We start from the raw sequence: 26,913 nt of genomic DNA on the forward strand, positions 1-26,913 counted from the left end.
CACTGATTGCTTCAGGGTGGCTTGGAGAGCCCAGGACGCTGGACCAGGACATCAGCCCGGCACTCACCGCAGCCAGCAGCCAACACTTAAACCATTATTCTCCTGGTGGAGCCAATCATCCATCCCGGGAAATTCCGCCCCATGCAAAGCGGACACAGGCTCCACTCAGTCGGTGACTTTGCACCCTTCCCACACAGCCCCACATGGCTCTTCGCCCCTCCTCACCCTGGGCAGCTGCAGGTCTAAAGAGCAGCCAGGCCAGCACCTCTCGCAGCCCACAGCAGGGCAGAAGACAGGGCATGCGCTCCCGAGAATGCCCTGAAATAAAAGCAGCACGGGCTGCTGGTCTTGGTCAGAGCAAACAGCAGTAAAGCACATGGGATCAATGAAGCAATACAGCAACTTAGTGGTTGAAGTGATCACTGTTTGTACAAGATTCCTGAAAGCAGGAATTTCCCTCCCTGAGGGGCACGCTTCCCCATGCACCTGCAGCTCCTCTTTGGCTACGCAGCAAAGCCCTCCCTTGGAAGTCACATTCTAGGCACCACGTTGCCATTGGAACGTTGCGATTCCCCAGGGCTGTAGTAGCACGCTGCAACCTACTGACACTCCATCTTTCCAGAGCTGGCAGAGGTGGAGAGGTGACCCCAGGTCAGAGGGATGCTTCAGAGGATGGGAGGATAAAATGACCAAATCTAAGGAATGTTAGCAGTGCTGGATGTTTGAGATCTTCAGTGGCGACTTGGTTTTATACCCTGGCAGAGGCCACCTTAACAGAGACAATAAAAGAGGTTTTAATTAAGGCAGATAGGTCAGCTCAGCCTGCTAGAAGGAAGAGTAGGCCAAGAAACACCTAACTGTGCAATGATGTATCCCTCCGTGCACTACAGCTGTGCTGTTCAAGTGATCATGGAAGTGCATCACTTGGACTTTTCCAGCTGCCATCCCATTCCCACTCTCAACCTCAGATCCCTTTGTTTGGCAGCCACCTCCTCCCGCCCCTCTCCCATGCTGCCGTGGCTGTTAATCAAGCGATCCTGGTGAAACGCACTATGCAGTGTTGAAACTTTGAAGTGACACCATGGCAACACAGCACACACAGCCTTCTTCTGACCAAATACAGTGGCTTCCCACACTCCAACAGACAGCTGATGACAAGGCAACAGGGCGAAGTAGTGCTTCTAAGTGGCAGCATAACCCCCCACACAGCTGACTTGCAGGAAATCTTGCAAGAATCCCCAAACCTGCCCAGTCTTGTGACGGGGCAGGCCTCCTGTAGCCTCTCACTGCAAATGGCACCTGCAAGGGCTACTCAAGATTTGGGACAGCGGGAACTAAACATTTTTGGAAACTGAAGTCAGTTAGGAAGCTGCCTGCAGTACAAACACAAGGAATACTCCATACTTTTTCACGTTGGTAGAGAAAGTGGCAAGCCTGGGCCTCTCACACAGACACCCCCCTGAACGCATACAAGATCACAGGAAGAAGACTGCTTCCACTGCTGCTTCAGGAGGACCCAAGGGACACAGCTGACACTGAACAGGCATTTCGAGCCAGTGCAGGACTAGGCGGTACAATGGTCCCACTGAATCTGGGCTTCTAGTAAAATACTGCTGTTGAAACCAGACAGACATGACCTAACTGATCCGCTGCATCGGACAGCTCAGCATCAGCCAGGTTGTCACAGCTTCGACACAGAATCTCATCCATCTTCTTGTCCCAGCTGTTCTCCCTGCCCTGTTTTTTTTTTTTTTTTTTTTTTTTTTTTTTTTTTTTTAACACACAGATGTGAAAGGAGTCATGCCATCTGGGATGGCTAGACCCAACAAGTGGGCCATTTCCAAACACCTGAAGCAACACTATCAGAGCTACTACTGTTCCAAATAAATGTACCTGACATTTCAGTGTGGAAGGGAGGATTTCAGTCACCCTGTCAGCTTTAGGATTCTCACTTCAGCACAAAGAACAGAAGCAAAGACATTGTCTGTCAGAGCTGTTATAAAACAACAATGCTGGAATCACTTGTGGGTGAAAGTCACCAGCTCAGAGGCAGAAAGGAGCAGCTGCTTCACGCTGTATTTCACTTTTTTAATGCACTGACACTGTAATAGTAAGAGCCTGTAATAATCACAGAACAAGAAACTGCGGCTCACATGCCCAGGCACACCAGAAACCTCAGTCTGGTCTCAAGTTTGATTTGAAAAGTAGCAACTTTGAGTCACTTGAACAACTGAAAAGGCTTTAATTTATGTACAGTAAATACAAACCGGTCAGTGGTTTTACATTTGATTAACAGTAATTACTACACACTTTAGTACTTGCACAGCTGTTTGCTATTTAAGGTGTATCAGTTCTTTGCATTACACAGAACAGCTGAAGGCTCCAGGGCTGCTGATCTCACAGCCACACCTACTACAGAACTACTATGCATCTTGGCCGCCAGCTGCTACATTACAATATGCAGGAGCCCCAGTTTTAAAACCTAGAGAAGGACAATGCTAAGCTTTAATATAACACAACCAAAGCAGGCAGATTAATTTTTAGCTAGTCATCTGGCACTGGGTCAGGTACACACTAGTCAGCTGTCTCCAATTTTCACAGAGCTGCTCCCAGCAAGAATTATTCCTGCTCTATTACATGTCCAAAATGAAATGTTTGCTCTTTCCAAGAAGTCTGAACCTCCTTCTTAAGTTTTATAATGCAGAAAAGCATCAAAGAGCTTTCTGCAAATATAAGTACTGGGTGATAAATGGGGACAATTGCAGCATTCTCTCACCCACCTCCGGTTTCTGCTTTTCATTACCCACTTTCTGCTGCACTGAATTCTGTGAGTGACATGGCAATCCTCTTTCAAACCCCTTTGGCTCTTTAAGGGCCGTGATGTTCAGGAAGCAGAACATGCACTGGCCACGAGAATGCTAACCCTGCCTGATGGCTGAGAGCACAGGACTGATGTACTTTAAGAGCTAAAAACTAAGAAGTGTCCTGTCAGGCAAGGCATAGAAAGACAGGTTTCAATGTCAGCCACAAGTCCTAAAGCCAATCCCAGGATGATGAACAATATCCTGTCCCTACAGGATAGAATCTCAGTCCACAGGGAGAAAAGGAAGAGGCCATCCACCTCAACACACAGGCTTACAGAGTGCCAAATATTTTTCCAAGAACTGACAAGAAAGGCTTAGGCTGCAGGGTACATGCTGTCAACTCTGCCTTGTTCCTCAGTTGCAATGGGGAGATGCTGCCCTAAAGGGAATTGTATCAGCTTTCCTAGCTCCGTAACATTTAATGGCACAATTCAGACAACATGTAATGAATTACATTAAAATGAGCATACAAAGTTTAAACAACATGACACAGCAGCTTTCACGAGGGACTGTCTGGCCAGATCATTAGTGTTGAGGAGCACACACAGAAGTGCTCGGAACAGCGGAGGGCCGTTCCCTGGTCTCACTGAACATCCCTCTCCCTGCCCCCAGAATACTCCTGCCTGCCTTTACTGCTCTGAAGCATGGTAAATGGGCTACTAGACCTGAGTGAGTGGCAAGAACTTCTGGTAATAGCTCTTCGTAACATCGATCATGAGTTCCTGGGTACATTCTGGGAGTTCCCCAGAGAAGAGCCCTGGAAGAAGAACAAGAATGTGACCATCAGTGTTCTTGCAGGAGAAAGCAGAACTACGCTTAAATTCAATATTCAAAGCAGTGACTTTGATTGACAGAACAGGAAAGGGCTCGTCTCGCATTGAGCAATACAGTAGGATGGTTCCCATCGTACCCCCTGAGTTGCAGCTGGGTCCTGCAACAGCTTCCACTGTTCCCCACAAAACACCATCAGAAGATAAATGACAGAGTGTGCAATTTGTACAAGATCTCCAGCACAGCCAGGCCAACAGGGAGCAACTAAACATCCATACACCTCATTTTAATGTAACTCCCTCCCTATTAACAGGTGAATACTGAGCAAGTGGACTTCTTGCCATTTGAACCACTGAAATACCTGCAAAACCAGAAACCACATAAGGAGAAGGAGTGTTCCCTCGGCCAAAACCTAATGCCTGTTGGGTTCTACGTGCCTTAAAAAATGTGTTACTGTGTACAGGATGGCCGCAGCTGGCATTCTAGTAATACTGTTCTGTGTAAACACGTGCCACTTACCTAACATACACTGAAGCAATGAGTTTCACAAGTTAAAATTGTTACTTTTCAGTTCACTAAGTGCCTTATACCTTTCTTTTTAGACACTAAAGGCTAACAGGCAATTTTGTCACAGCAATCTCATTTTAAAATAAGAATATCCACATTATCTATACCTCTGTGCAAGAGAAGTTAAGAGGGAGCATACCTGGGCAGCCTGAGAAGACTGTGAAAGGTGGGACTACTGTTTCAGGAGGTAGTACTGTGTTGTCTAAGATTTTGCAGCAGTCTTTTAAAACGCATCTACGACCCTAAAACAGACAATAGGAAAAGTTTATACTTAAAATACTATACGTTTCTGCTTGTTACTAGTAAGTTAACCTAAACTTCAACAAGTTTAACTGCTCAAAACACACTCTGTATAAGGGATGACAGAAACATATCTTTACCCTGACTGAATGCTCTTCCCAACAGAATTAACTTTTTTTCTTTTCTGAGGAAAAACATCTGTTTGCTCTCAATGAACACACGCACCGGCAGCTGCATATTAACACACAGCAGGGTTCAAATTTGAGCCCAAAACCCGAGTCATGCAGTAATACAGCAAGGCCTTCTCTAACTCAGCAGACAGCTACCTTGGCTATTTTGTATTATTTGCACAGTAACGCAATTCCACTTGTACTCTGTGGAAAGGCTGCCTTCCCCGGACAGTCCCATTAGCCTCAGAGACAGTACTGTTGGGATGGATTTTCCAAACAGCCGTCAGCTGAACCTGCTATCCTCAGAAAAGCAAACCTGGAAGCACCACTTCCTGCAGAGAAGGTGGAAGGAACAGCACAGACTAAGTACATGTGCTCTAGCCAGCTGGTACAGATACCTCCCTGTTGTTGTTACAAAGCCTCAACAGTACTCAAGAGTTTAAAGAAAAGACTGAGAAACAGCACTTACAATGACACAGTTCTTGCCTATGTGGACATAGGAGCCAATTTGGGCTGCATTGACAACACAGTCCTCTTCTATGAAGACATGATCACCAATGTGGAGAGGGAAAAAAGCCACCCTGTGACAGGAGAGTTATTTGTTCAGGTGTACAACAGACAGACTGAGCCATGACACTGTTAGACTCAAAATCCCACTGTGGAGTCGCTGATCTGCAGCTGGACTACCCGAGGTGGATTTGATGCTAAGGAAGACGGAACAGTAACTGGGCTTTCTCATCTCTTTCTACAGGATGGCCCAAATGAGCAACAGGAAGACGTTGTGAATAAACCAGGAACAAGTGAAACAGTTCTTCATTTTGCCACTTCAATATATCCCAGCCTTCCCACATTACAGGCTGAAGGGATCACTAACCCTCAAAGCAAAGTTGAAAGTTTGAGAAAAAGGCAGGTTTAGAGGGATGTATTGCTGCAAATTGCTACACAGCCCCCTGAATACAGATTGTAGCCAAGCCAATGTATTTTTTTACGCATACAGATTTTAACTTTAATCTCCCTACAGGAAGGGGGCTTCTTACCCTTTACTAAACTTCTTGAAGGGTGGCCTAATGACACTGCGGCTTTTCACCACGCAGTGTCGTCCAACCCGTACGTTTGCCAGGTCACCGCGGATGATGCAGTCATTCATAACTATTGTCTGGAGAAGAAAAGAGAAACGAGCTGCAATTTCTACCCATACTGCCAGTTATTATACAGACTCGTGCAGAGGTCAGGCCACTCCACCAAAATTACGTTACCTTACAGATGAGTTTTTCAGTCAAAAGAGAGAACAATACAAATACACAGGAGCCTGGAACCACCAGTTGTGCTCCCGTCATGCCAGTTAGCTGCACAAAGTGAGCCAATACACGAAGCGAGGCTTAAGCACAAACAGAAATATGTTGTTCCATAGATAAAAGCATCATGATCTGCTCATGGGCAGAGGAAGCTCCGTGTTCTCCGAGAGCAGAGCTTCGGCATGATGGGGCCAATAGCAGCTGGCAGCAGACAGCAGAGCAGCGCGGGTTCTGCTGCAGTGGTGAGAGGGACCCCGCGGCTTGACCACACTCCCCTCCCACCCAGCCGGGCTGCTGGGCTGAGAGAGGCACCAGGCCGCGGGGATACCACAGCCCCCTCCCTGTCGCCTACCTTGCCGTTGAGAACGATGTTCTGGCTGCCGCACAGCACCGACTGCCGGCTCACCTTATTGCCGGACGCCTGTGGGGAGAAAGGGCGGGTCACTGCGGCGGCTCGGAGCCTGCGGCCGCCTCCCCTCGCCCGGGCCCCGACGCCTCGCTCTGCCTCCCCCGGGCCCCGACGCCTCGCCCTGCCTTCCCCGGGCCCCGACGCCGCTGCAACAGCCCAGCGAACCCGGATCGGCCGCCGCGCACCGTCTCGATGTACTCGGACTTGTTGTAAAGCATCTCGCTCAGCTCCATCACGGCTCCACTTCCGCACAGACACGCCCGACTTCCGGTACGTCACTTCCTCCCGCCAGGCAGCGCTTCTGCTGCGGGCGTGGCCTATGGCGGCCCGGTTGCTATGGGCACGCAGCGCCCGCCGCCCGCGGGAGGCCGCCATGGAGGGGCCGGCGGTGGCCGGGGGCGCCCTCAGCGCCGCCGAGAAGGAGAAGGTGCGGGGTCGGGGGCGCCGAGCTGGGCCCGGCCCGGGGCGGGCGGGCGGGCGCGGTGGTGCTAACCCGGTGCCTTGTGTCTTGCAGCTGCGGGAGAAGCTGGCGCTGCTGAGGCGGGAGTACAGCGAGACCGTCCGCCGGCTGCGGGTGAGCGGCGGGGCTCGGGCCGGCCGGGGGCGGTGGCGGGGGCCGGGAGGCCGGTCCCAGCCCCCTGCCGGTGTTGTGTCCGCAGCGGGCGCGGCGAGCCGAGCGAGCCAGGAGTGGCGGCCGGGGCGCGGAGGAGGAAGGAGGCCGGCGGGAGCGGAGCCCTGCAGGTAGGAACCGGCGGGCGGCCTCCGGGCCGGGGCGGGGCGGCGGGAATGGCCGCAGGGCCCCGTGGCTGCCGTGTGCTGCCCCTCGGTCTACCGGGGCGGCGGGGGCGGAGGGCCAGCCCTGCCCACCCGCTCCCGCCCTTCTCTGCTGACTGCCTGGATGCTGGCGCTATGTCCCCGCACCCACGTGCGGCCTTGTACCCGCGGGCGGCCTTCCGGGGCCTGCTAAACCGACCTACGGTAACACCTCCGCTCCTTCCCTCCTCAGCAGGTCTGCATGCTCTCTGATCCTGACTAAAATGCTCGTCTTCCACTCTTAACAAAGTCTCCTTAGTTTTACTATACGATGTTTTTCTTGGGTGGGACTTTGCTGGGAGTACTTCACACATCTGACATTTTTTCTTCACAGGTTCTAGAGATAAGGTATCTCCTAGTGCTGACGAACATGAAACCCCCCAGTTACAGACTAATGCCTGCTTTGATCTTGTCACAGAGGAGAAAACATCTGTCACATCTAAACATGTTCCAGAGTTCTCCAACAATGAGGTTAGCCAGCAGGACAGCTTGCAGGCAGAAAGCATACGGGCTAGCCAGGAAAACCTGTGTTGTGGAATCATTAGGACTGCCCCTGAGGAGAAAAAAACCCAAACCTCCAGACACTTGATGAAGCTGAGGAGACGGACGAAGGCTCCGGTATCAGAGGAAAGGGAATCGGTGCGTGACGTGCATCTCAGCAATGCTGATGAAACAGCAAAAAATCAAATTGCCAGTCCAGAGGAGCTCCGGTCACCTGTCTTCAGGCGAAGCAGTCTCTCAAACACTGAGGAAAACGATCAAAGAGCATCCAGGCCAGCACAGGGAGAAGAAAGCAGTTTCACTCCTCCCAATGCAGTGTTTGGAGTTGTACAAGACATGCTTGAAGACGGTGTCCCTCCAGGAGAACCTGAGCTGTTCCCTTGTGCACTGAGGGACAGCAGCAATGTCTGGCAGCCTGAGTCCCTGTGTGCTGTGGCCACATCTGACAACCATGAGCCTGCACGGCTATGTTCAGAGAACAGTGACTCTTTTTCACTTGACACTAGTGGTGATGGAGGAAAAGAATCCTCCAGTATAATGAAACAAACGGACAGTGCAAGTATGTGTGAAGACCAGGGAGAATTACATAGGCTCTTGGATTTAATGTCAGAAAATGAAGTATTGCCTGCTGATGGAAATAATAGTATAACTAATGACAGCAAAAGCTGTGAAGGAAATCAAAGTCATGCAAATAGTTTAAATCCCTTTCCTACAGATCTTACTCTGAGCAATGTTGAAGAATTGTTGGAGAATCAACAGGTTGAAATTCAGTCAAGACTTTCTCATCTAGAAAAGGTGACAGCTCCTGAAAGTGCACTGAACTCGTGCACAGTGGTTGAAGGGCTTCTCTTTCCGGTTGAATACTATGTCAGGACAACTCGACGCATGTCTAATTGCCAGAGGAAAGTGGACCTTGATGCTGTAATTCTCAGCCAGCTGGGCAGAAGCAAGAAGGGTCAGCGAAGGAAGTGCAAGCAGAAAGATGCAAATTCCGGTCAGTCCTCCCAAGAAAGAGCTGAAAATCATTTGGAGTCGGGGATCATGCTGTTCCCTTTTCTTGGTGCAGAAAATGATTCAGCAAATTCAAGTAGTCCTCAGAAATCTCTTCCTGCGTCCAGTGGTAGCAGCACTTCACTTGGATCAATTTCTCAAAGCAGTATCACCAGCACAAAGCAAGATCAGAGACAAACACAGAGGAAAGAAAAAGAGAAAAAGGGAAGAAGAAAGTCTACCTGCAAACCCCTTGTCCATCACGTGTCACAGGAACTTACAGAGAGTTTGGATCTTGTAACAACGAAGGAAGGTTGTCTGCTATCAAATGAGTGTCAGAGTGAAAACATAAACTCTGATGCTAATCTTGAAAAATCGTCAGACGAGGGAAGGTTGTCTGCTGCTGCAGCTCTGGCGTTGGGAGAGCCAGAAGCGAGTGCTGCTATACAGCCAACGAGTGCCGATCCTCCTCCTGCAGGAAGCCAAGTGCTTGGCAAATGCCGTAAGGCTCTGTTGGAACAGGTTCAAAATCCGCTTCAGAACAGTGATTCTCTGAACCCAGGGATTGAAACGTTTGCCAGCCGTATAGGAGATGTGGAAGTCAATTTAACTGTGTGTCAGGCTGACAGACAGGCACTGGAGCATGTTAAGAATCCGCACATGCAAGGAGCCTGCAAGGCTGAGCAGCTCCTAGCGATTAATGTCCCTCCGTGCCGCTGCCTGCGTTCCTCTGCCGGACAGAGCACCAGTCAAGTCTCAAAAGGTACTTCATGAAATGTAAACACGCCCTAAAACTACAGCCTGAGAGTGAGGCAGGGAAACATCCTGGTGAACACATGCACTGCTGTTCACACCCTGCCATATTTCAGGAAAATCTGATACGGGTTAACTATTACTTTTTTTAAGTAAGAGATATTTTTTTTTTTTAAACTTAGTTCATTGTGGTGCCCATGTGCCTTGAACAATTCCAAAACTTCTGCTTCAGCACAGTGAGGGGGGGTGAACAGAAGTGCACGGGTGAGGAGCAGGGCTGAGAACTTTTTAAGCTGTTGGAGCAAATGTTGTGCACAGTGGACCCAATTTTCCAGCAAATGGATGCAAACCTGTTTCTCCAACTAAGTCTGCATATTAATGACTTTTTTTTTCAGTGCTGACAAGCGTGAAACCCAAAGAGTAGCATTGCAGTCTGAGGGTCTGTGAATGTTGTGGACAGAGAAAGTGCTGGGAGAAAACCAAACAAAACAGACTAAAGACTCAGTCAGTTCTGACACTCTGGCAATGGTATTTTAGCTGAAGGCTTGATGCAGAGCAATTGCAGAGTGTAATGTCTTTACAGGAAAGTGTTTGGTTGGTTTTTTTTTTGTAATAGAGTGAAACTGTATGAGACATTCTGAAAAGTCTAGTTGCTGATTATTTTATGATGTGATGTTCTCTCTTGTACTCTTGTGTTTGTCTAGATGCGAACAAAAGAGGACGTAGGTATCCAACAGGTTCTGAGAGTCCTGCTTCTCTTGGCTTGCCTGCTACAGACTCCGACACTTGCGGCTCTCTCTTCTCCTTCCGCAGTCTCCAGTGGCTGGCCCCTCAGCTGGGTGTCAGAGACTTTGACTTACCAGATGAGGAATTTGGGCTACTAAAACTTGAGAAATTAGAATCTTCCCCTATGAACGACTTGGAAGTTTTTGTTCCTAGTGTGTTTGGAGATGGTGTGGCTTCAGAGGACACACAAGATGCACAGACGAATCCAGAAGGAAAATGTCTCAAAAGTAATTTGATTTTGACATTCAAAAATGGATTGCCCGAGTTACCTCACATAGAAAGGCCAGATTCTAAGAAGGCTATTTCCACCCATGAATTGTTACTTACTCCCATGGGGGCTGTCCTAGCTGGTGCTCCCACTCAGCCTGAGTCTCAGATTTCCTCATCTGTTTTCCCTGTTGTGGGTGCAACCCCAGCTGTTTTACCACCAGTACTCGATAAGGTCTTCCCCAGCGCACCTTCTGTACCTCCTTCACAAACGAGCTTGCATTCCTCCAAAGGAGCACCTGCCCAGGTCGTGGATGATGGGGAATGCAAAGACTCTGCTGTCCCACTGCATTTGCACAGCTGTGGTGCAGGATCTGCTAGAAAGGAGGAAGAAGGTACAGCATTTCCTTTAGAAGCTGAAAGAGGTGCTGGTAATAAATCTGATGATGCTGTGACCTTGGAGAAGCATCAGCAGTCAGAAAGCAAAGAGCAGAGAACTTCTGAACAGGTAACAAGCTGACCTCTTTGCCAGGGGTACCAAGCCAGTGGTTTTGTGGGCAAATCCCCTTTTCCAGAGTCTCACCTGATGTCAGGAGAAAGACCTCATTACATCCTAGCCCTGCATGCTGTCTTTAAGCTGACTTGGTAAATGTTTGGTTTTCATCTGTTGCCTAAGGTCTTTTGACCTCAAGAGGAAATTCTTTAAAATCCTGCTTGATGAAACTGGAGATGTGGGTTTCAATGCTTATTACAGGATGTGTGTTTGAAGTGTGTGTGTATATATATGCACATATGTATATGAACACAAAGTTTCTAGTACCCACATAGTGTTGGTCTACTTTAAGGAAAATTTTCAGCTAGGATTTGGTAATGGAGATTAAATGCCTCGCATGCAGGATAAGTACTGACAGAGTGACTTGTCTCTGAAGGCTGAGAGATGCAAAGTGGTGGTAAAAGACAATTTTCAGGTGAAACCAGGAATAACCTGTCTGGGATTTCCATTTTTCGAAGACATGCAAGTATGAAGAGAGGTGCTCCTACCATAGCTCTCCAGCAACAGCATGCAGAGTGAATTCACACTCCTGCCTCACTCTTACAGGTGCTGAATGTCATTTCAAAGTCAAATTATCTTCATTTTTTACCTGTTTTTGCAGAAAGTAGATGTAGCAGTACAGTTGACTCCACTACTGCTTGATGGCCTGACAGAAGAGAACTTGCAGCTTGTATCAAAGCTAAAGGTGGGATAACATTGGATGTTTACTGAGTCAGTAGCAGCTCTTTAATACCAAGTTTAACAAAAATGCAATTAAAAAATGCAAATGGCTAGTTGAAGACAATAGATTGCTGTCTAATTGGATCGATTCTGTCTTCACTTGTGGTAGAGCATGCTGAAAGGTTAGATTGCTGTCTGTCTCCTTTTGACTGGCGATTTCAGTGTTTGTTTCTGAATAATGAATGTCTATGAACATGTGCAAATGTCTTAACAATCAGAACTGCTGCATTTTGATTCAGCCCCAGATAAAATGATCTCAGCCTTTGTACCCTTGTTGCCTGCCCTGTGGCTTCTGTGGCCTCCTGTCACCATTTCAGGTGCTAACTAACCCAGTAAGGAGCAGATTTTGTGGGGGACTACAGCACTGTCAGAAAGTGTTGATGTTCACACCCATCTAGAACGGAGCCTTGATTGCACATGCCAAGGCCGAGGCAAACCTTGCCCAGGACTGTCTGTGCAGCTGAGCCATGGGCTCTCCTTCCTGCAGCGATGTCCTTTCACTATCCACTATCCCTTAGTGGGTAGAGAAGGTCTGGCAGGCATGGAAGCACCATCTGTGGGAAGGCGCATTGAAATTGCTAGGGTCTGTGTCACTTCTAACTTTTCCAAATCAAAGTGCAAAGTTTTGCTCAAGGAAGCGAGCCTGGGGAGTTAGTGTAACCAGCCAACAATAATATGGCTGAAGCTGAAAATTGTTTTACAAGGGAGAAGAAAAGGCCATTACTTTGTTCAGATTTAAACTTGGTCTGTGCTATTGCAAGTCCTGTCTCCTGTTTGTGCAATGAGGGAACCAAGCGTGGCACACAGGCTTTGTTGTGGCTGTGCCATGATGCCCACAGTCCTGTCCAGCTCTGGGCTCTGCTGTGTCCCCGTCATTTCAAATGACAAGTGATTTTTGTGAAGTGAGCCAATATACTTGCTGCTCTGAGGGTGAAACCCACCAGGCCTGTTTTCCTTAGTGCCTTACTGGCACTTTACTCAAAATTAAACATCGTAAGCGTTAAGTTTTAGCATCAAATTCTCATCACACTGAATGTCAAGCATTTTTCTAAGGCTGAACCTCCAGATTAGATAACCACGTCTATCAGAGGAAAACCAGCGCTGTTTTGTTTTGGACAGGATTCTTCAACTTCCTGCGCCGTGGATGTGAGTACGGTGTGGTGGGAGGCAGCTGGCTGCAGAGAGCTGTGTGTGGTGACCGCCTGTGAGAGTTCTGTCTCCCTGTGGAAACCTCTGGCGTCTGACCGCTGGGGAAAGGTCTATACTTGGCAGCTCAGAGAGGTGTGAACGCAATCCTTATTTCCAACATTTAGGGCAACTGTCTTGTCCCATGTGTTAGTTCCCAAGATGTAAGGAGCTTGTGATCTTGGGTGCAAGGCGAATTCTTTAGGTGGCATAGATTTTTTTATTATCCTCAGGCAACAGAGGAGAATGATTCGCAGTGCTGATGGAGAAGGCCAGTAGCTTGTATGGTGGATTGTTATCTGTGGCAACATGATACCTCATGTACTGAATGTGGCTGCGCTTCAGCCACTGGCTTATGCACTTTCCTCTTATGCTCTCTGGAGACACTTTTTGTCTCTTGTATCAACAGGAATTGTTTAATTAGGCATACAGCAGAGAGTTCAGCTGTTAATCTAAGTGTGCTTCTTCAGAGGGATCTGAGAATTAATTCTCTCCTGTATCAATTTACAAAAATGAGAATAAAGTCAAAGGGACGCTGTGGGTGACACTGAATTCTTGTTTTGCTGTCCTAGATTCCTGTAATACAGCTCGTTCCTCTGCCGGACACCTGTAATCTCGTGTGTATAGCATTGGGAGATTTGGAGATTGGAGAAATAAGGTTTTACATTTATTTCTTACTAGCACTTTGCACCCTGAATACCTGCAGATTAACTCTCCTGTGTAACAGTTGAAATTATCTCTTACTAATATGTCACTTTCTTTGTTGCTTTAACAGTTAGAAAATATGGAAGGGATTTCTAAAAAATCAAGTATAAAGACTTGCTTATTCGCCTCTAGAGGTGGTAGACTGTTTAAACCTGTGCTTATTTTATATGCCAAGGCATGTTTGAGTTATGCTTCCTTCTGTCATTAGGCGTACTTTTCTCTTAATTTAGGCTCTTGCTTTATTCTTCTGAGAATGACTCATTCAAGCAATCTCTAGTAAAAACTGGAAATATAAAAGCTGTTCTTGGGCTAAAGGATAGGAGGCTGGTCAGCAGCAGCAGGACTCTACAAGAGCAGCAGGTGGAAATAGTATCACTTTCGGAAACAGGAAGGTGAGTCTGCTGGTTTTGGGGTGGTCTCGGGGTGGCAGGTGGAAGAAAAGTTAGGAAACATCTCAAGGGTGGAAAAGTGTTGGGTTCCTCTTCTTTCTGGAGGTGTGCTGAGTACAGAACACATACTTACTATGTTGACTCCTTTTCCTCACTTGCTAATCTGCTGTTCAGGAGCAAGGACGGACAGACTTTGATGCCCCCTGAAGAAAGTGTTTTAGCTTTTGCTGAAGTGGAAGGAATGAGAGATGCCTTGGTTGGCACCACTGCAGTGAACAGCATTGTTGTTTGGTCAGTGTTCCTTTTGCAATTAAATGCTTTAGTTTGTGGGTGTATGTGGTGGCTGTAACAGCTATCTGCTGGTTTGCCTGTGAAATGAAAATTGTCAGAGGGCCTATACCCTGGCACTTGAATTTCTATACAGTCAGGTAGATAGTGAATGAGCTATGCTGCTGTAATTCCACTTGCTTTTGCATCATACTCATTGCCATCTCTTCCTGTGGCCTCTTGTCTTAGTTTCATTTATGTACAACCAAGACTGTGTCCATCTTGCATAGTGGTGTAACTATGATTAGAAAATAACAGGTAGAGGATGGAAAAAAGTCATAATTTGTGTTTTCACCAACTGCAGGAATTTGAAAACAGGCCAGCTTCTGAAGAAGATGCACGTTGGTTATTCCTACCCAGCTTCCATCTGCCATCGAGTATATTCCGACTCTGTACGTACACGAGATATGGCATACAGCTTATGTGTGGGCTGCACAGACTCACGGGGCGGGGGGACTTAAAGGATTAGAGTTTCTAGAGTGGATTGAGATAACAGTTCTATTTAGATATACTGAAGATATTTCAAAGGCAAATACAGGAGAAATAAGCCACACTGGCTACTTTCAGTTCTTGGCTTCCTGCAATGTACTAATAAAATGAGAGTGATGCATCAAAGTGTATTCCAGAGCAGCAGCATCTTGCATGTGGGAAGCAGTACTGTTGTGCAGTACTGGTGCTTGGTAAGTCTCCTCCATTGCACAAGTGGGTAGCTGCCAGCGTGGTGATGGCACACTGCCACTGTCGGAAAACGGATGTGAAGTTGTTATTATTTACAGGTACCCCCAAGGGTATGAGCTATTTAAAACCAAGATTAGTACTAATGATTCTTTCCCACTTGCTTCCACCTGTGCTGTGATTCCTGATGGATTTTTGTGGTTTGTCGAGGGTCTGATTGTTTTCAGTGAGCATTTAACCTTTTGGGACAAGAATGTCTTGTCTGATAATGATGGCTTGAGTTAGGCTCTTTGGAGGCATCCTCAGAATTTCTATCCCCGAGGTGTTTTATGCTGGCCTGTGGCTGTTCTGAGAGCTGCTGTTTTCAGCTGTGCAGGTTTGTGTGGAATTCTTATTAAATTTTAAGCTCCTAGGGTTTAAAATGAGGCCCAGAAATTTTACTTTAAATATCACTTCATCCTACAGCAAGTTCAGCTTTTTCAGGCAGAAAGATAAATGCATAAATCCATTGGGTCACTGAGCTGTCATTCTGCTGTATTGCATCAGCCCTTATCAGTCAGCCACTGCTTTGGTTTTTATCTAATTTGATAAGGAAAGTAAACCATGTCTGTTTTATTCAGTAAAAATAATGCATCACTGTCCATGGGGCTTTGATTATAGAGAGCATGTAGCAATTAATTTTTGGAAAATTCTGTGAGGTTTTTCCCCTCTTGCTGTTGTTTTTAGTGATGTATTTTCCCTCTGTCCATCAGGGCCTTCTGTTTGTTGTTTTAAGTCATCCACATGCCAAAGAGAGTGAGTCCTGTGGAAACCCCGCATTCCGCGTGATAGCCTTCAACCCCAAAACATCCAGGAGCACAGGAGTGATGTTCTCCTCTCTCCCACCCGGGCACACTGGAAGGCAAGTACCTCGGGGACTCTGCCTGCTGGCTTCACAACTCCTTTGGGGTGATTTTGGGGGGAGAACTGCTTAACGAGCTGAGCGGCACTGCTGGCAGGGATCCTTTTGCCATCTTGCCAGTGATAAGGAGGCTGCATCCGTTGCTGCCGTTTGTCCCATGTGGAGGCTGGAATGGGGTGAGGGTGTGGGCCATTTCCTGCCCGCTTCCTGCGCCAGTCTGTGTGCTGACCTCCCAGCTCCTGGCGGCACTGTGCGAGGGGCTCGCTCGCTGGAGTGCTGCGGGCAAACGGCAGCGCCCATCTCCTGCCTGCTCACACTTTTGTCGTTCTTCCCCCACGCTGACTGTGGAAATGCTGTAACCAGGTTCATCAGGTGATTTCCCCAGGCAACACCCCCTGAGAAAACGTCCGCAAATGAGGCGGTCAGAGCCCTTGTGCCGCTAAAGAGCACTTGGCTCAGTTAATTTGTGTTAGGCAGCTCTTTGCAGTCAGATGACCTTTTCCTTCCGCTGTCTTGTGTTTTGAAGAGCAAGCTGTTTAAGACTCAGTCTGGCAGCGCACTTACGTAGGAAATGTTACGATGGATGTGCACGAATATAAGCAGATTGAGATCTTGGCTTACTGAATGGTTTTCTAGTATATTCTGAGGCTGAGGGAGCATTGTCTTGACGTCCTTCGTTCTCAGGTGCACAGGGGGTATGGCATGTAATGTAGCCTGGCTTCCTATGGTTGGCTTCAATTGGCTTATCAGTTTTGTACGTGAAAAATGCCGCGGTAGCATTTTCCCCCACTGAACTGCAGCATTGTGACCCGTCTGTGCTTGGCCGTAGGTACCTGGAGGGTGATGTGAATGGTGCCTCGGCTGCCGCCGTGCTGACGTCGGGAGCCATCGCGGTGTGGGACCTGCTCCTGGGGCAGTGCACGGCCCTGCTGCCCCCGGACCCGGCGGGGAGCTGGGCGCTGGCCCGCTGGGCCACCGCCGGTGCCTGCCTGCTGGCCGGGCAGTGGGACGGGACCGTCTGCCTGTACCGGTACCGGCAGCCCCAGACAGGAGCGGCCTGAGGGGCAGGGGGGCGGGGACCGCCACCAGCAGCGGAACCTGACGGGGCCGGGGCCGCCGGTGACGGGGTGCGGGGCGCGGCCGCGTGTGTGAGATGCCATTAAACCTGTCGCCTTGGGAACGACTCCGTCCGTGCCTGCTGCCGCGCCGGGGCGGGGTGGGGCGGGGCGCGGCCGCCGGCCGCCAGGGGGCGCTCTCATCGCCGCGCCTGCCGGCCCTACGCCGCGCGGGGACTGCCGGGAGTGGCGCGGTGCCCGCTGGGAGCAGGTCACCATGGCGGCCCGTGTCCTCTCGGCCTGCGTCCGCCGGCTGCTGCCGCGCCCGCCGCCCGCCCCGCGGCCCGCCGCGCTCGGCACCCTCTGCCGCCTGCCGGCCCCGCCGCGGGCGCTGCCGCTGGTACAGGTAAGGGCCACGGTGGGCGGGGGCAGGGGGCGGGGGGGGGGGGGGCGAGGCGGCCGGCCCGGCGCTGCCCGCTGCTGCCCGGTGTGTTGCAGGTGCCCCGGGTGGCCTGGCCGGCCTGCCGCCGCTTCTCCGAGCTGCCGCCCCTCACCCTGGCCGACATCAAGGAGCGCGTCCTCTACGTCCTCAAGCTGTACGACAAGATCGACCCGGAGAAGGCGAGCGGGGCCGGGCCGAGGGGGGTGCGGCGGGGCCCCGGGGGTCGTGCTGCGGCCCGCTGAAATGGCCGCGGCCACCTGACCTTCTGGCTCTCTTCCCGCAGCTCACAGCCGAGTCCCACTTCATGAAGGACCTGGGTTTGGACAGTTTGGACCAAGTGGAAATCATCATGGCCATGGAAGATGAATTTGGTAATTCATAGCTGTGCGTGCTCGGGTTCATCGCTGCCTTTGTTTTCTGGTTAATCCTTAAGCACAGCTGTAGCAAACAGGAATTAGTTCTTTTCTGTGGACAGTGACGTTGACTTTTCTCTGATGTAATTCAAAGAAAATTATGTAGTTCTCAGTCAGTGAGAACATGCTCTGGTGGCACCGGTGGGAGTCAGGAGAAGGTGTCTGTCCGTCTGCTCCTGAGGTCGGTCCCTCTGGGAGCATTGACAGCTTTTCTCCCCACGCCCCTCCTGGGCAGTCCCTGCGGTATTGCTGGGGAGGGGCAGGGTGGGGGACAGCAGTGTGTGACTGAGGACGGCAGATACTACATTTACCACGAAGGCTGCATCTGGAGCTGATCTTGGCTCCTGTTTGTGAAATCACAGATATCCCAGATTTTTTCCTTACCAGATTTTTTTAAATCCTCAATACTTGATGCTACTAGGGAAAAAGAAAAAAAGGTGTCTTTTCCTTATTACTTTATATTCCAAGTTTTGGGTTTTACTTCATTTTGGACTTTTTCATGCTTTCATTTGAAGCTCATAAATTCTGGAGCACGCACCTCATCTGTCACACTGGGTCATAAGTGGCCCTGGGGTTTGGTCGTTCTCGAAGCCTAGGCAGATGTTTCCCTTTCAGAGTATTTACTAAGAGTTTATATATGTAATCCACTTACTGTATACTGTGAGTGAAGTGTTAGTGTCTGTCTGTAAGGACTAGAAAAAAGGAATATGAATTTTCTGGGATGTATTTCTGACCAGTTCCACAGCTGAGAGCCCTCATGTTCCCCACCCCCAGCTCTGTAGGAGCTGTTGGTGGTACAAGCCCTGAGCGGCAGACTCTGATCCTGAAGGGCTTCAGGCTTTGGCTTGCCTGGAGTTACCATGAACATCCCCCTTCTGTCACGCACCGGCAGGGAAGGCGTTAGTGACTGTAACGAGGCGCAGGGGACACATGCTGGCTGGCTTGGCAGCCCCGCTCCCTGCATCTGCCTTCTCCCTTACACGGAAGCTGTGTCGCGTAAGGCAGAATGCAGCTGGAAACTTGGTGTAGTACCGAAATGCTGGCTCTGGCTGACACAGCAGCCGCTGCCTGTTTGTCCTCTGCCAAGCTGCAGGCATCTGAGCCAGCAGCAATTACTTCCTTTAGCCTTGCTCCTGTTTCCGTTGGTTTGGGCTAATTATGTGCACTTTCTTCCAGGATTTGAAATTCCTGATGGAGATGCAGAAAAGTTAATGTGTCCACAAGAGATTGTAGATTACATTGCAGATAAGAAGGATGTTTATGAATAAAAAAAAAAAAAGAGTTCTTCAAAGCTGAGTAAGTAGAAACGTGCTTCTGGGAGTGTCTCGGGTAACAATGGCATGCACAGGGTGCCGGTGCGTGTGCTTGGTGCCTGCAGAGGTGACAGCACCTTACAGCTGAATGGCAGGCAGGAGTCTGGCAAGTCTGGGAGGGAGCTGGCAGCAGCTGCCCGCTCTGAGGAGCGGGGAGGATAAAGCATGTTTCCCTGAGGCATCTGCTGCTGGAGGTAGGATGTGGGGCTCAGTGACCTTTCATCTCACCCTGCCTGGCACTTCATGCGCTCACAGTATCCATGTGTCTTTCTAAGTAAGTAGATGGCACGTTGGCTTTAGTCATGGAAGTCCCTCTGGGCAGTGCTCCTTGGCTGCTGTGGGGAGGTGCCTCCCGGGGGAAGTGATAGCCCACTCCCCACTGCCGTGTTTCCTCCTCACCCGCCGCCGCCAGGGGCTGCAGCAGGGAAGGAAACAGGCAGGAAAGGGTTATGGGAGCGACTGCCCTGAGGTGCGCTGGGGCTGCAGGGGAAATGAGCTGGTGGCCCAAGGCCAGTGTGCAGCAGATCACTACTTCTTGTTTGTTCCTGTGTGGCTTCTGGCCTCCCCCCACACTCCCCTCCTGGGTCAGGGGGCAGCCACTGACCCACTTCTTTTCTGCCTTAAAATACTAGTTCTTGCTTGATGAAACATTAAATATGTGGATTTTGTGGATGTTTTTTTAACAGGAGATGTCTCTACCACCACGACAGGGCTGGTGTCAGCGGGTATGAATATAAGCGCACATGCTGTACCGTTGCTGCTTTCATTGGAAAGTTGTACTTGGACATTGTATTTAAAGCTGTCTGAATATGTTGTCCTTTAAAAACAAGAAAGAAAAAAAAAGGAATAAAGATCTAAGACCATTGTTGCATGGATGGCTTTTCCATTTGGCACTGTGGGTGGCTCACTGTGTCAGTGCTTGGTGTGCAAAGGACACATGAGGGACGAGTGACCCACCTTACTAGAAACGCCCTTTTCCAGCCCAGGCTTTCCTTTGCTCAGCTGGGGCCTCCTATCCCCTAGGGTGCCATCTGCCAAGTGCAGAAGGGTTGTGGGTCGGTCGGGCTCTGAGTGTGTCTTGTTCAGAGTGTTTTGCTGTTTGTCTTCCCTCTGTGAGTGAAAGCGTGAGCAGCGCCTGTGTGGCTTGTGCCGCTGTGCACAAAGCTCCGTGCCCTGTGCTGCTGGTGTGATGGCGCTTCCTGTGATCTCACTGCTGGTGTTGTCTGCTCTTCCCAATAAACCGCCCTCCTGCTGCCTTTGCTGTTCCTTTCATCAGTGCTGGTAAAAGCCAGCTGCTTCTGTTTGAAAGGCTTCTGCTTTCCTCATGGAAAATAAAGGAACGACTTTCCTGCCTCCAAAAAAGCCATAATGTTGCATCAGTGTTTCTGTAAGCCCAAATAATCTCAGCACAGGAGGCTTGCTTTAAATCTCTCCCAAGACAGAGACAAGTTATTTCTGGACACTACACAGTTTTTCCTCCCAGCCAAGAAACACTTTCATATGTCAAAGAGGCACTGCCAGGCTGTGAGCCAAGAAAGCGTTGCTCGATTATGTATCCCCTCTGGCAATCGGGGCGGCGAGTCTCGGCGCTGTGTGGTGCCCAGGCATGAGGTGGGTGTTCTCGGCGCTTCCTCTAAAGCTGCATTTTGCTTCTAAAGTCGCCCTGCGCCGAGCCCCGGCCCGGCTGGTGACCCGCTGCCTGCGGGCCCCGGGTTCCTTTCGCTCGGCCCCCGCCCCGGGGCGCTGCTTCACCCAGACGCCATCGGGCACGTTTTCCGGACGGGCGCCCGGCAGGACGGGGGTGGGAACCGGCTGCCGCGGCCGCTGCGCCCGTGGTGGTGTCCCCGGCGAGCTGGGCGTGCCGGGGCGGCTGCTGGTTTTGCTGGTCTTACTGGGGGTGGCCCTGAGCCCTTGGGCGAGGAGCCGCGGGCAGAGGCAGCCGCCGGTGCCCGCAGGGAGCCTTTGCCCCGAGCCGGAGCCGGGCAGGGCCGGAGCGGCCGGGGGGCAGCGCCCTGGCAGCCCTCGACGCGGCTTCTCGGGAATCGCCCGTTGCGGGGGGAGATCCCGGAGCCGGTGGGGGAGCGGCCGGGCCCCCCCCCCCCCCCCCCCCCGGCGCGGGCCCGGCGGGAAAGTCCTCGGCGGATGGGGGGGCTGATGGGGGGGCGATTCCCCCCCCCCCTCCCCGGGCGGGTCCCGCAGCCCGAACCTCGGTGTCCGGCGGGTCCCCGCGGGCCCGACCATGCCGCCAGCCCCGGGGCAGAGGCGGGGTCCCGCCGGGGTGGAGCGGCGGGGCCGGAGCCGGTGGGGCGGGACCGGGCCGGGGGCTGCGGCTCCCCGGTGCCTCCGCCCCGCCGCAGCGGGGGCGGGCGGGGGCTTCCTGCCGCCGCCGCCTGGGCAGAGCCGCCGCGCCATGGAGCGGCTCCGGCTGCGGCTCCCGCGGCTCCTGGCCGCCGCAGGTGAGCGCCGGGGCCCGCCGCCGCCTCCCGGGGACGGGGGTCCGGCCGGGCGGGGGGCGGGCAGGGGGGGCACGGCCCGGGCAGGGTCCCGGGTCCCTGGGCGGGGGATGCCCGGTGGGCTCGGCGCTGGGCGGTGGCGGTGGCGGGGCCGGCAGCGGGCGCGGGAGGGGGCTCCGGGCTCCCCGGTCGCGCGAGGGCGGGGGGCGCTGGGGACCCGCCGCGGGGGTTCGGCCGCGGGGTCCCGGCACGGGGCGGGTGGGCGGCAGCGGCGGGAGCGGGGCCACGTGCCGTGCGCCGGCCCGGGCGGCGAAGGCAGCGGGTGCGGCGGGGGAGCGGGAGCCCGGCGGGGCGCTGGCGGGGAGCGGCCACCCGGGTCGTCGTGGCCCCGGCTCCGCCAAACGGGCGAGCGCCGGCTCCGATGCCTGGGGGCTGCCCGGCCCCTCCGTGGAGCAGCCGCTGCCGCAGCGGCGACCCCGAGTCCTGCCCAGGGCGGTGGCGGGGTCTGGCACGGTGCTGGCCGCGGACCCGGCGGTGCCGGCGCTGGCACCCGGCGGTTGCGGGCGATGGTTCGGTTCGGGGCAAAACGGGCTTTTTCCCGGCCGGGGCCGCGTGCGGCCGGGCTCGGCTCGGCTCGGGTCCGCCGCCGTGGTTGAGTGGTCCCTGAGCGCTCGCTTCGGCAGGGCCGGCGCCGGGCACCGGCACCGGCGGGGAGGTGTGGAGCTCCACGCCGGCAGCTCCCCGGTGCCGGTGCGTGACCCCGGTGCCCGTGCGTGATCCCGGTGCCCGATGCCGCCGCTCTCCGCTCTCTCCCCAGTGATCGTGGAGTGCTGCGCGCGGCTCTGCCCCGGCCTGGGCAGCGGGACGGGCCCCACACCGGCCACCGCGGTCCCCTGCACCCACCCGGGGACAGCGACAGGGCAGCGCTGCCGGACAGGTACCGTGCGGCTGGCACCGTCCTGCTCAGGACCTGCCACCCGTGGCACCGCGTGCTGGCCACGTGTGTCAGTGCCGCTGCGGCTGGGGGCTGGTAGGGGTCAGCCCCCCTCAGTTGTCCCCCACTTCTGCCTCTGCTCGTAGATCCGGAGCGAGGAGCTGGCACAGGGTGGGCATCAGCACCGGAGGCCGTGGGGCCGCTGCGGACAGAAGCTGAGCTGTTGCTCTTCCCTGAGACCCCCACCGGGACTGCTGAGCCCCCCAGCCCCCAGGGGACCCCCGGAGGCCCCCGGGCAGGCAGAGAGGGGATGCGGCCCACAGGGCGGGATGGAAGAGCCACTGAGCACCCGGGGCCCCTGCTCCCTGCCGGCATCGCGGAGCAGGCAGCTGCAGGAAGCGAGTGGCCATCTCCTGCCAGCCTGGGTGTGACCAGTGTGGGGACCCCAGCCCCTGCGGAGCCAGACACAGCGCCCACCACCAGATCCCCCCCCCAGACTAACCCTGTAGAAAATGCAATGGCAGAAAGTGCCACGACCCCGCAAGGGACCCTGTTGCATCCACCGTCCTCTGTGATGGTGCCTGGCTCTGCTGGGGGGCAGTGGGGGCCCCTCAGTACCCTGCAGGGATGGAGCCCCATGGGGACAGCACTTGTGCAGAGCCAGAGGGGCTCGCACAGCCCCTTGTCCTCAGAGCTGTGGACTGGGGAGGGCCCAGGTGCCACTGTCCCACTGGGTGACAGCAGCCCAGGGACCCCCCCGAGCATCACACTGGCCACAGACAGCCCAGTGCCAGGGGCGACTGGGACATCACCCTTTGGTGGGGGGCTGCAGAGGCTGCTGACTCCTATGGGGACGCTGGGGGGGACACGCCAGGGGCTGCCAGGGCTGGGGCTGGCAGGAGGACGGGGCTCTGACTCCCGCCTGTGGCATGGGACGGACATTGCCTGGCAGGGTCCCCACTCTGCCCCTCGCTCCTCTCCACTGTCCCTTGGAGCTGGTGGCCGTGGGGGCCCTGTGGCCAGCGCAGCCTGGCCAGCTGTGGGGACCGGCCCAACTTCCCTGCCTGCCGCAGGCAAGGGGTCGGGTCTGCCTGTCCCCACCACCACGGCTGGTGCCCCAGGGATGACATCCCCTGGCGTGGGGGGAGCCCTGGACCCAGCCACAGGGATCTTGGGGCCACCCAACATGGAGGGTCCCCCTGAACACAGCCACGTCCCCCTGGAGCAGACCTGGCATCCACCAGCTGTGCCGGGGCAGCCCCCCACCACCATGGCCCCAGGCAGCACCGCTGTGACACAGAGCTGGGGGTCGTACACCAGTCAGGGGTCCCCCCGGGGTTCTCCCGCATCCCCCACCCCTGCAGTGCCTACGCTGCCAACCCCAGGGCCCTCCCCAGGGACCAGGTGGGTTGTGCTGGGGCTCAGCCCCACTGCGGGCGCCCCCCCAGCAGGCCCATCCCCAGGGACTGGGCTGCCCCACGCTGGCTCTGGGGGGGATGCTGCTGAGAGCCCCCAGATCCTGGGGGGGACCCCCATGGGGGTGAGCAATGCTGGGCCCTTGGCAGCCACTGCCCCGCCGAGCTGGCAGCCAGGCAGCCTGGACCCCCCCTCAGCCCCTGGGCCCCCCCAGCAGCCAGCTGCGTCCCAGCCTGCGTCTTCCCCGGGGCTGACCACTGCTTTTGGCATCGCTGTCACTGCCGCCACCACCATCACAGCTGCCACTGCTGTCACCACTGCCACCACCATCACAGCCACCACCACCAGCCCAGCACTGCTCAGGGATGTGGGAACAGTCACACCGGAGCCTGGTGCCACTGTACTGCAGAGGGATGTGACGGGGCTGACGGGGGGGCCCCCAACTCCTCTGCCCACTGTGATGTCAGGGTCCCCCCAGCAGCCCACCGACCCCCCCGGCACCCTGGGCCATCGTGGGAGCCCCGGGTCCCCCCCAGCTGCTGGTGACACAGGCCTGGTCCGGCTGCCGAGCAGCCCCAGAGAGCGGCCGGATGCTGACACCCCCCTGGTGACACCGGCTGCGGCAGGCAGGGCCCCGCGCGTGTTCATCGTGGAGGATCAGCCACCCCTCCTGAGAGGTGAGTCTGGGGGGGGGGGGGTTGGGCACAGCTGGAGGAGGAGAGGCCTCAGGAGCCGTCAGCATGGGGGGGCGGTGGTGGTGGCCCCCGCGGGCGGGCATTGCAGGTCCCTGCTGTGCTGATCCCCGTCTCCCCTGCAGCATCGCTCCTCCGCATCCCCTGCGAGCTGGTGCTGGACATGGGGTTCGTCCCCGCCCTGCAGGACCCCACATCCCGCGAGCACCGGGGTCTGCTGCACAGCTTCAACCGGACGGTGAGTGCAGGACGGGGCTGAACCGGGGGACTGCGGCTGGGGGCCGCCCTGCATTGCGCTCAGCCTCCTCCCGCACAGGTCTCGCCCCTCTTCATGTCGCTGCCCGGGTTCCTGCGGCTGGAGGTGACGGGGATCAGGTGGGTGCTCGCACCGCTCCTGCCCTGGGCAGTGTCCCACGCTGCGCGGCCGTGGCACTGCCGGGCTGCGGTGCTGGGCGCGTGGGGCCGGGCCCGGCTGGACTTGCCGTGGGGTGTCCCCGCAGGGAGGGCAGCGTGGTGCTGCAGTACGACGCGCTGTTTGCGGCGGAGCGGGTGCAGGCGCCGGGGCTGGGCGCGCTCCTCAACGCCGTGCTGGGCTCCAGCAGTGCCCGGCCAGGGCTGGTGGTGGGGGCTGCCCCCGTCCTGCGCAACGTGGCTCTGGGTGAGTGTGGGGCATGCATGGGGCTGCGCCGTCACAAGCCCTCCTGTGGCCCCCGGGCTCTGGTGCCTGGCCAGGGGCTGGTTGTGGTGTGGGCACGCGCCTGGCCCTCTGCCCGGTGAGGAAGGGGTGGCACAACCGGGCCCCCACCCCCGCAGAACGGCCACTGGATCCCTGTGCCGCACTCTTCGCCTGCCGGGCCGGCTTCGCCTGCGTGGCTGGGGCAGACGGCAACGCCACGTGCACCTCCCTGTGCCACCGCGGCTACTGCAAGAACCACGGCATCTGCACCCACCCGCCGGACCACCAGCCCCTCTGCCAGTGAGTGCCCCCGGCGCCAGCGCTGGGGTGATGGGTGCTGCCCCCCTGGCGGCTGATGGCCCCCACCTTGGCGCAGGTGCCCGGCCGGCAGCGATTTCTGGTTCATGGGGCTGCGCTGCGACTACCGCGTGACACAGCAGAGCCTGCTTGGCATGGCCGCGGGCGTCCTGCTCAGCATCGTCCTCCTGGGCGCCGTCGTCGCCACTGTCGCCATCCGCCGCTTCAAGATGCTGCTGCTGGAGGCCAGGGCAGACCAGACCCGCAGCAGGTGGGATGCGCGGGGATGCAGGGGTCCTGCTGGAGGGTCAATGCCCCTGCCCCTCCCTGGGGGTGCTGGGGGGTCGATGGGCAGCCCAGCCCGGGTCAGGGCCAGCCACGGCTCGGTGGGGAGGCAGGGCTGGGGCTTGGGCTGAGCTCTGCCAAGAAGAACCCTACGGTGGCTGATAGCGGGGCCGGGGGGCTCTGGGTGCGGCTGTGTCAGTGACGTGCGGTGCCCGGGGGGGGCTGGTGGCCCCACCGCCACCACCGGGAAGAGGCTGCAGGCAGGACGGGGGTGCTGCAGGCTGCTGGGCTGGATGAGGCTGTGGTTGCACCGAAGTGCTGCGGACTGGGACGGGTGAGATGTGCTGAGCCCCCAGAGCCGTCGTTCCAGGGACCCCTCCCCAGGCGCCTCCCGGGGGGATCGGTGTGGCTGCGGGTGGGGACCTCCAGCTGCCCTGGCCCCGCCGCCCTCCCCGCCAGCGGCTGTAACGCACCAGGGGATTGTTCCTGGGGAAACTCCCGGGAAACAGCTGCGGGGCCGCGGCCAAACTTTGCTCAGTGTCACCCGCTCTGCCCCCGCCCCGGGAAATTTGGGTGGAAACCTGTGAGCTGCGCCTGCCCGTGTGCGTGAGCACGTGCCCGTGAGCGTGTGTGTGGCTGCGTGTGGACATGAGCCCGTGCCTGCACGTGCCAGTGGGTGAGCGTGTGCCCATGCATGTGGGCACGTGCTGGTGCGTGCCCCCGGGGTGCCGCAGCCGCCCGGCCGTGCCCTGCAGCTACCGGCGGTTCTGCCGGCTGGACGACGTCTCGGCCCAGTACTGGTCGTACTCCTGGCTGCCCTCGGCCAGCTCGCTGGACAACCCGGCCTTCAGCAACTCGGAGGAGCTGCTGCACCTGCAGATCTTGGACAACAGCTGCTGCAGCTGCCGGGAGGACTCCGGCATCACCAACAACGCCAAGCAGCGTCCCGCGCCAGTCGCCCGCCCAGCGTGCCGGCCCAGGTAAAGGGCGCGTTGCCCTTAAGAGGTCTCGCCTTTAATTTGGCGAGTGGGCAGGGGCGCAGCGGGGAGGTGAGGGGGTTTGGGGACACAGCAGCCTGCCCTGGCCCCTCTGCTGTGAGGCTGGTGCCCACCCACA

The 26,913-nt window shown here is 55.1% G+C and overlaps 4 protein-coding genes across 4 annotated transcripts in view; 3 read left to right on the plus strand and 1 right to left on the minus strand.

Annotated features, from left to right (window-relative positions):
• Nucleotides 1-403: 403 nt before the first annotated feature.
• DCTN5 (dynactin subunit 5) lies at nt 404-6,614 on the minus strand. The gene is made up of 7 exons (XM_037382782.1): nt 6,502-6,614; nt 6,260-6,328; nt 5,650-5,768; nt 5,082-5,193; nt 4,342-4,444; nt 3,530-3,621; nt 404-769 (listed from the first exon to the last, which is right to left on the minus strand). The coding sequence occupies exons 1-7, from the start codon at nt 6,547-6,549 to the stop codon at nt 749-751; spliced, it is 564 nt and encodes a 187-aa protein (XP_037238679.1). The 5' UTR covers nt 6,550-6,614; the 3' UTR covers nt 404-748.
• Nucleotide 6,615: 1 nt separating this feature from the next.
• PALB2 (partner and localizer of BRCA2) lies at nt 6,616-17,016 on the plus strand. The gene is made up of 13 exons (XM_037382776.1): nt 6,616-6,743; nt 6,831-6,890; nt 6,976-7,057; nt 7,464-9,383; nt 10,078-10,874; nt 11,521-11,604; nt 12,759-12,920; nt 13,397-13,482; nt 13,760-13,921; nt 14,093-14,209; nt 14,550-14,637; nt 15,673-15,821; nt 16,651-17,016. The coding sequence occupies exons 1-13, from the start codon at nt 6,636-6,638 to the stop codon at nt 16,880-16,882; spliced, it is 4,047 nt and encodes a 1,348-aa protein (XP_037238673.1). The 5' UTR covers nt 6,616-6,635; the 3' UTR covers nt 16,883-17,016.
• Nucleotides 17,017-17,115: 99 nt separating this feature from the next.
• NDUFAB1 (NADH:ubiquinone oxidoreductase subunit AB1) lies at nt 17,116-19,915 on the plus strand. Its single transcript, XM_037382783.1, has 5 exons — nt 17,116-17,282; nt 17,375-17,497; nt 17,602-17,689; nt 18,908-19,027; nt 19,731-19,915. Exons 1-4 carry the CDS (start codon nt 17,154-17,156, stop codon nt 18,997-18,999), a joined length of 432 nt encoding a protein of 143 aa, XP_037238680.1. The 5' UTR covers nt 17,116-17,153; the 3' UTR covers nt 19,000-19,027; nt 19,731-19,915.
• Nucleotides 19,916-21,417: 1,502 nt separating this feature from the next.
• LOC119147435 (collagen alpha-1(I) chain-like) overlaps nt 21,418-26,913 on the plus strand; it is an 8,522-nt gene continuing 3,026 nt past the window's right edge. Inside the window, exons 1-9 of the mRNA XM_037386428.1 lie at nt 21,418-21,500; nt 22,315-22,434; nt 22,578-24,524; nt 24,665-24,777; nt 24,856-24,914; nt 25,040-25,197; nt 25,353-25,515; nt 25,592-25,783; nt 26,553-26,777. Of these exons, the coding sequence (XP_037242325.1) occupies nt 21,455-21,500; nt 22,315-22,434; nt 22,578-24,524; nt 24,665-24,777; nt 24,856-24,914; nt 25,040-25,197; nt 25,353-25,515; nt 25,592-25,783; nt 26,553-26,777 (3,023 nt within the window). The 5' untranslated portion in view covers nt 21,418-21,454. The remainder of the gene's footprint in view (nt 21,501-22,314; nt 22,435-22,577; nt 24,525-24,664; nt 24,778-24,855; nt 24,915-25,039; nt 25,198-25,352; nt 25,516-25,591; nt 25,784-26,552; nt 26,778-26,913) is intronic.

Source organism: Falco rusticolus, chromosome 4 (assembly GCF_015220075.1).
Source record: "Falco rusticolus isolate bFalRus1 chromosome 4, bFalRus1.pri, whole genome shotgun sequence".
In the NCBI taxonomy this organism is placed as follows: domain Eukaryota; kingdom Metazoa; phylum Chordata; class Aves; order Falconiformes; family Falconidae; genus Falco; species Falco rusticolus.

Excerpts from the sequence above, each read along its gene's own strand:
- DCTN5 (XM_037382782.1), bottom strand. The coding sequence starts at position 6,549 with ATGGAGCTGAGCGAGATGCTTTACAACAAGTCCGAGTACATCGAGACG. Across the intron at positions 6,329-6,501 it reads AGTCCGAGTACATCGAGACG|GCGTCCGGCAATAAGGTGAG; the intron begins GTGCGCGGCGGC and ends TTCTCCCCACAG. Across the intron at positions 5,769-6,259 it reads ACATCGTTCTCAACGGCAAG|ACAATAGTTATGAATGACTG; the intron begins GTAGGCGACAGG and ends TTTCTTCTCCAG.
- PALB2 (XM_037382776.1), top strand. The coding sequence starts at position 6,636 with ATGGCGGCCCGGTTGCTATGGGCACGCAGCGCCCGCCGCCCGCGGGAG. Across the intron at positions 10,875-11,520 it reads AGCAGAGAACTTCTGAACAG|AAAGTAGATGTAGCAGTACA; the intron begins GTAACAAGCTGA and ends CTGTTTTTGCAG. Across the intron at positions 13,483-13,759 it reads TTGGAGATTGGAGAAATAAG|GCTCTTGCTTTATTCTTCTG; the intron begins GTTTTACATTTA and ends CTCTTAATTTAG.
- NDUFAB1 (XM_037382783.1), top strand. The coding sequence starts at position 17,154 with ATGGCGGCCCGTGTCCTCTCGGCCTGCGTCCGCCGGCTGCTGCCGCGC. Across the intron at positions 17,498-17,601 it reads ACAAGATCGACCCGGAGAAG|CTCACAGCCGAGTCCCACTT; the intron begins GCGAGCGGGGCC and ends CTCTTCCCGCAG. Across the intron at positions 17,690-18,907 it reads GGCCATGGAAGATGAATTTG|GATTTGAAATTCCTGATGGA; the intron begins GTAATTCATAGC and ends ACTTTCTTCCAG.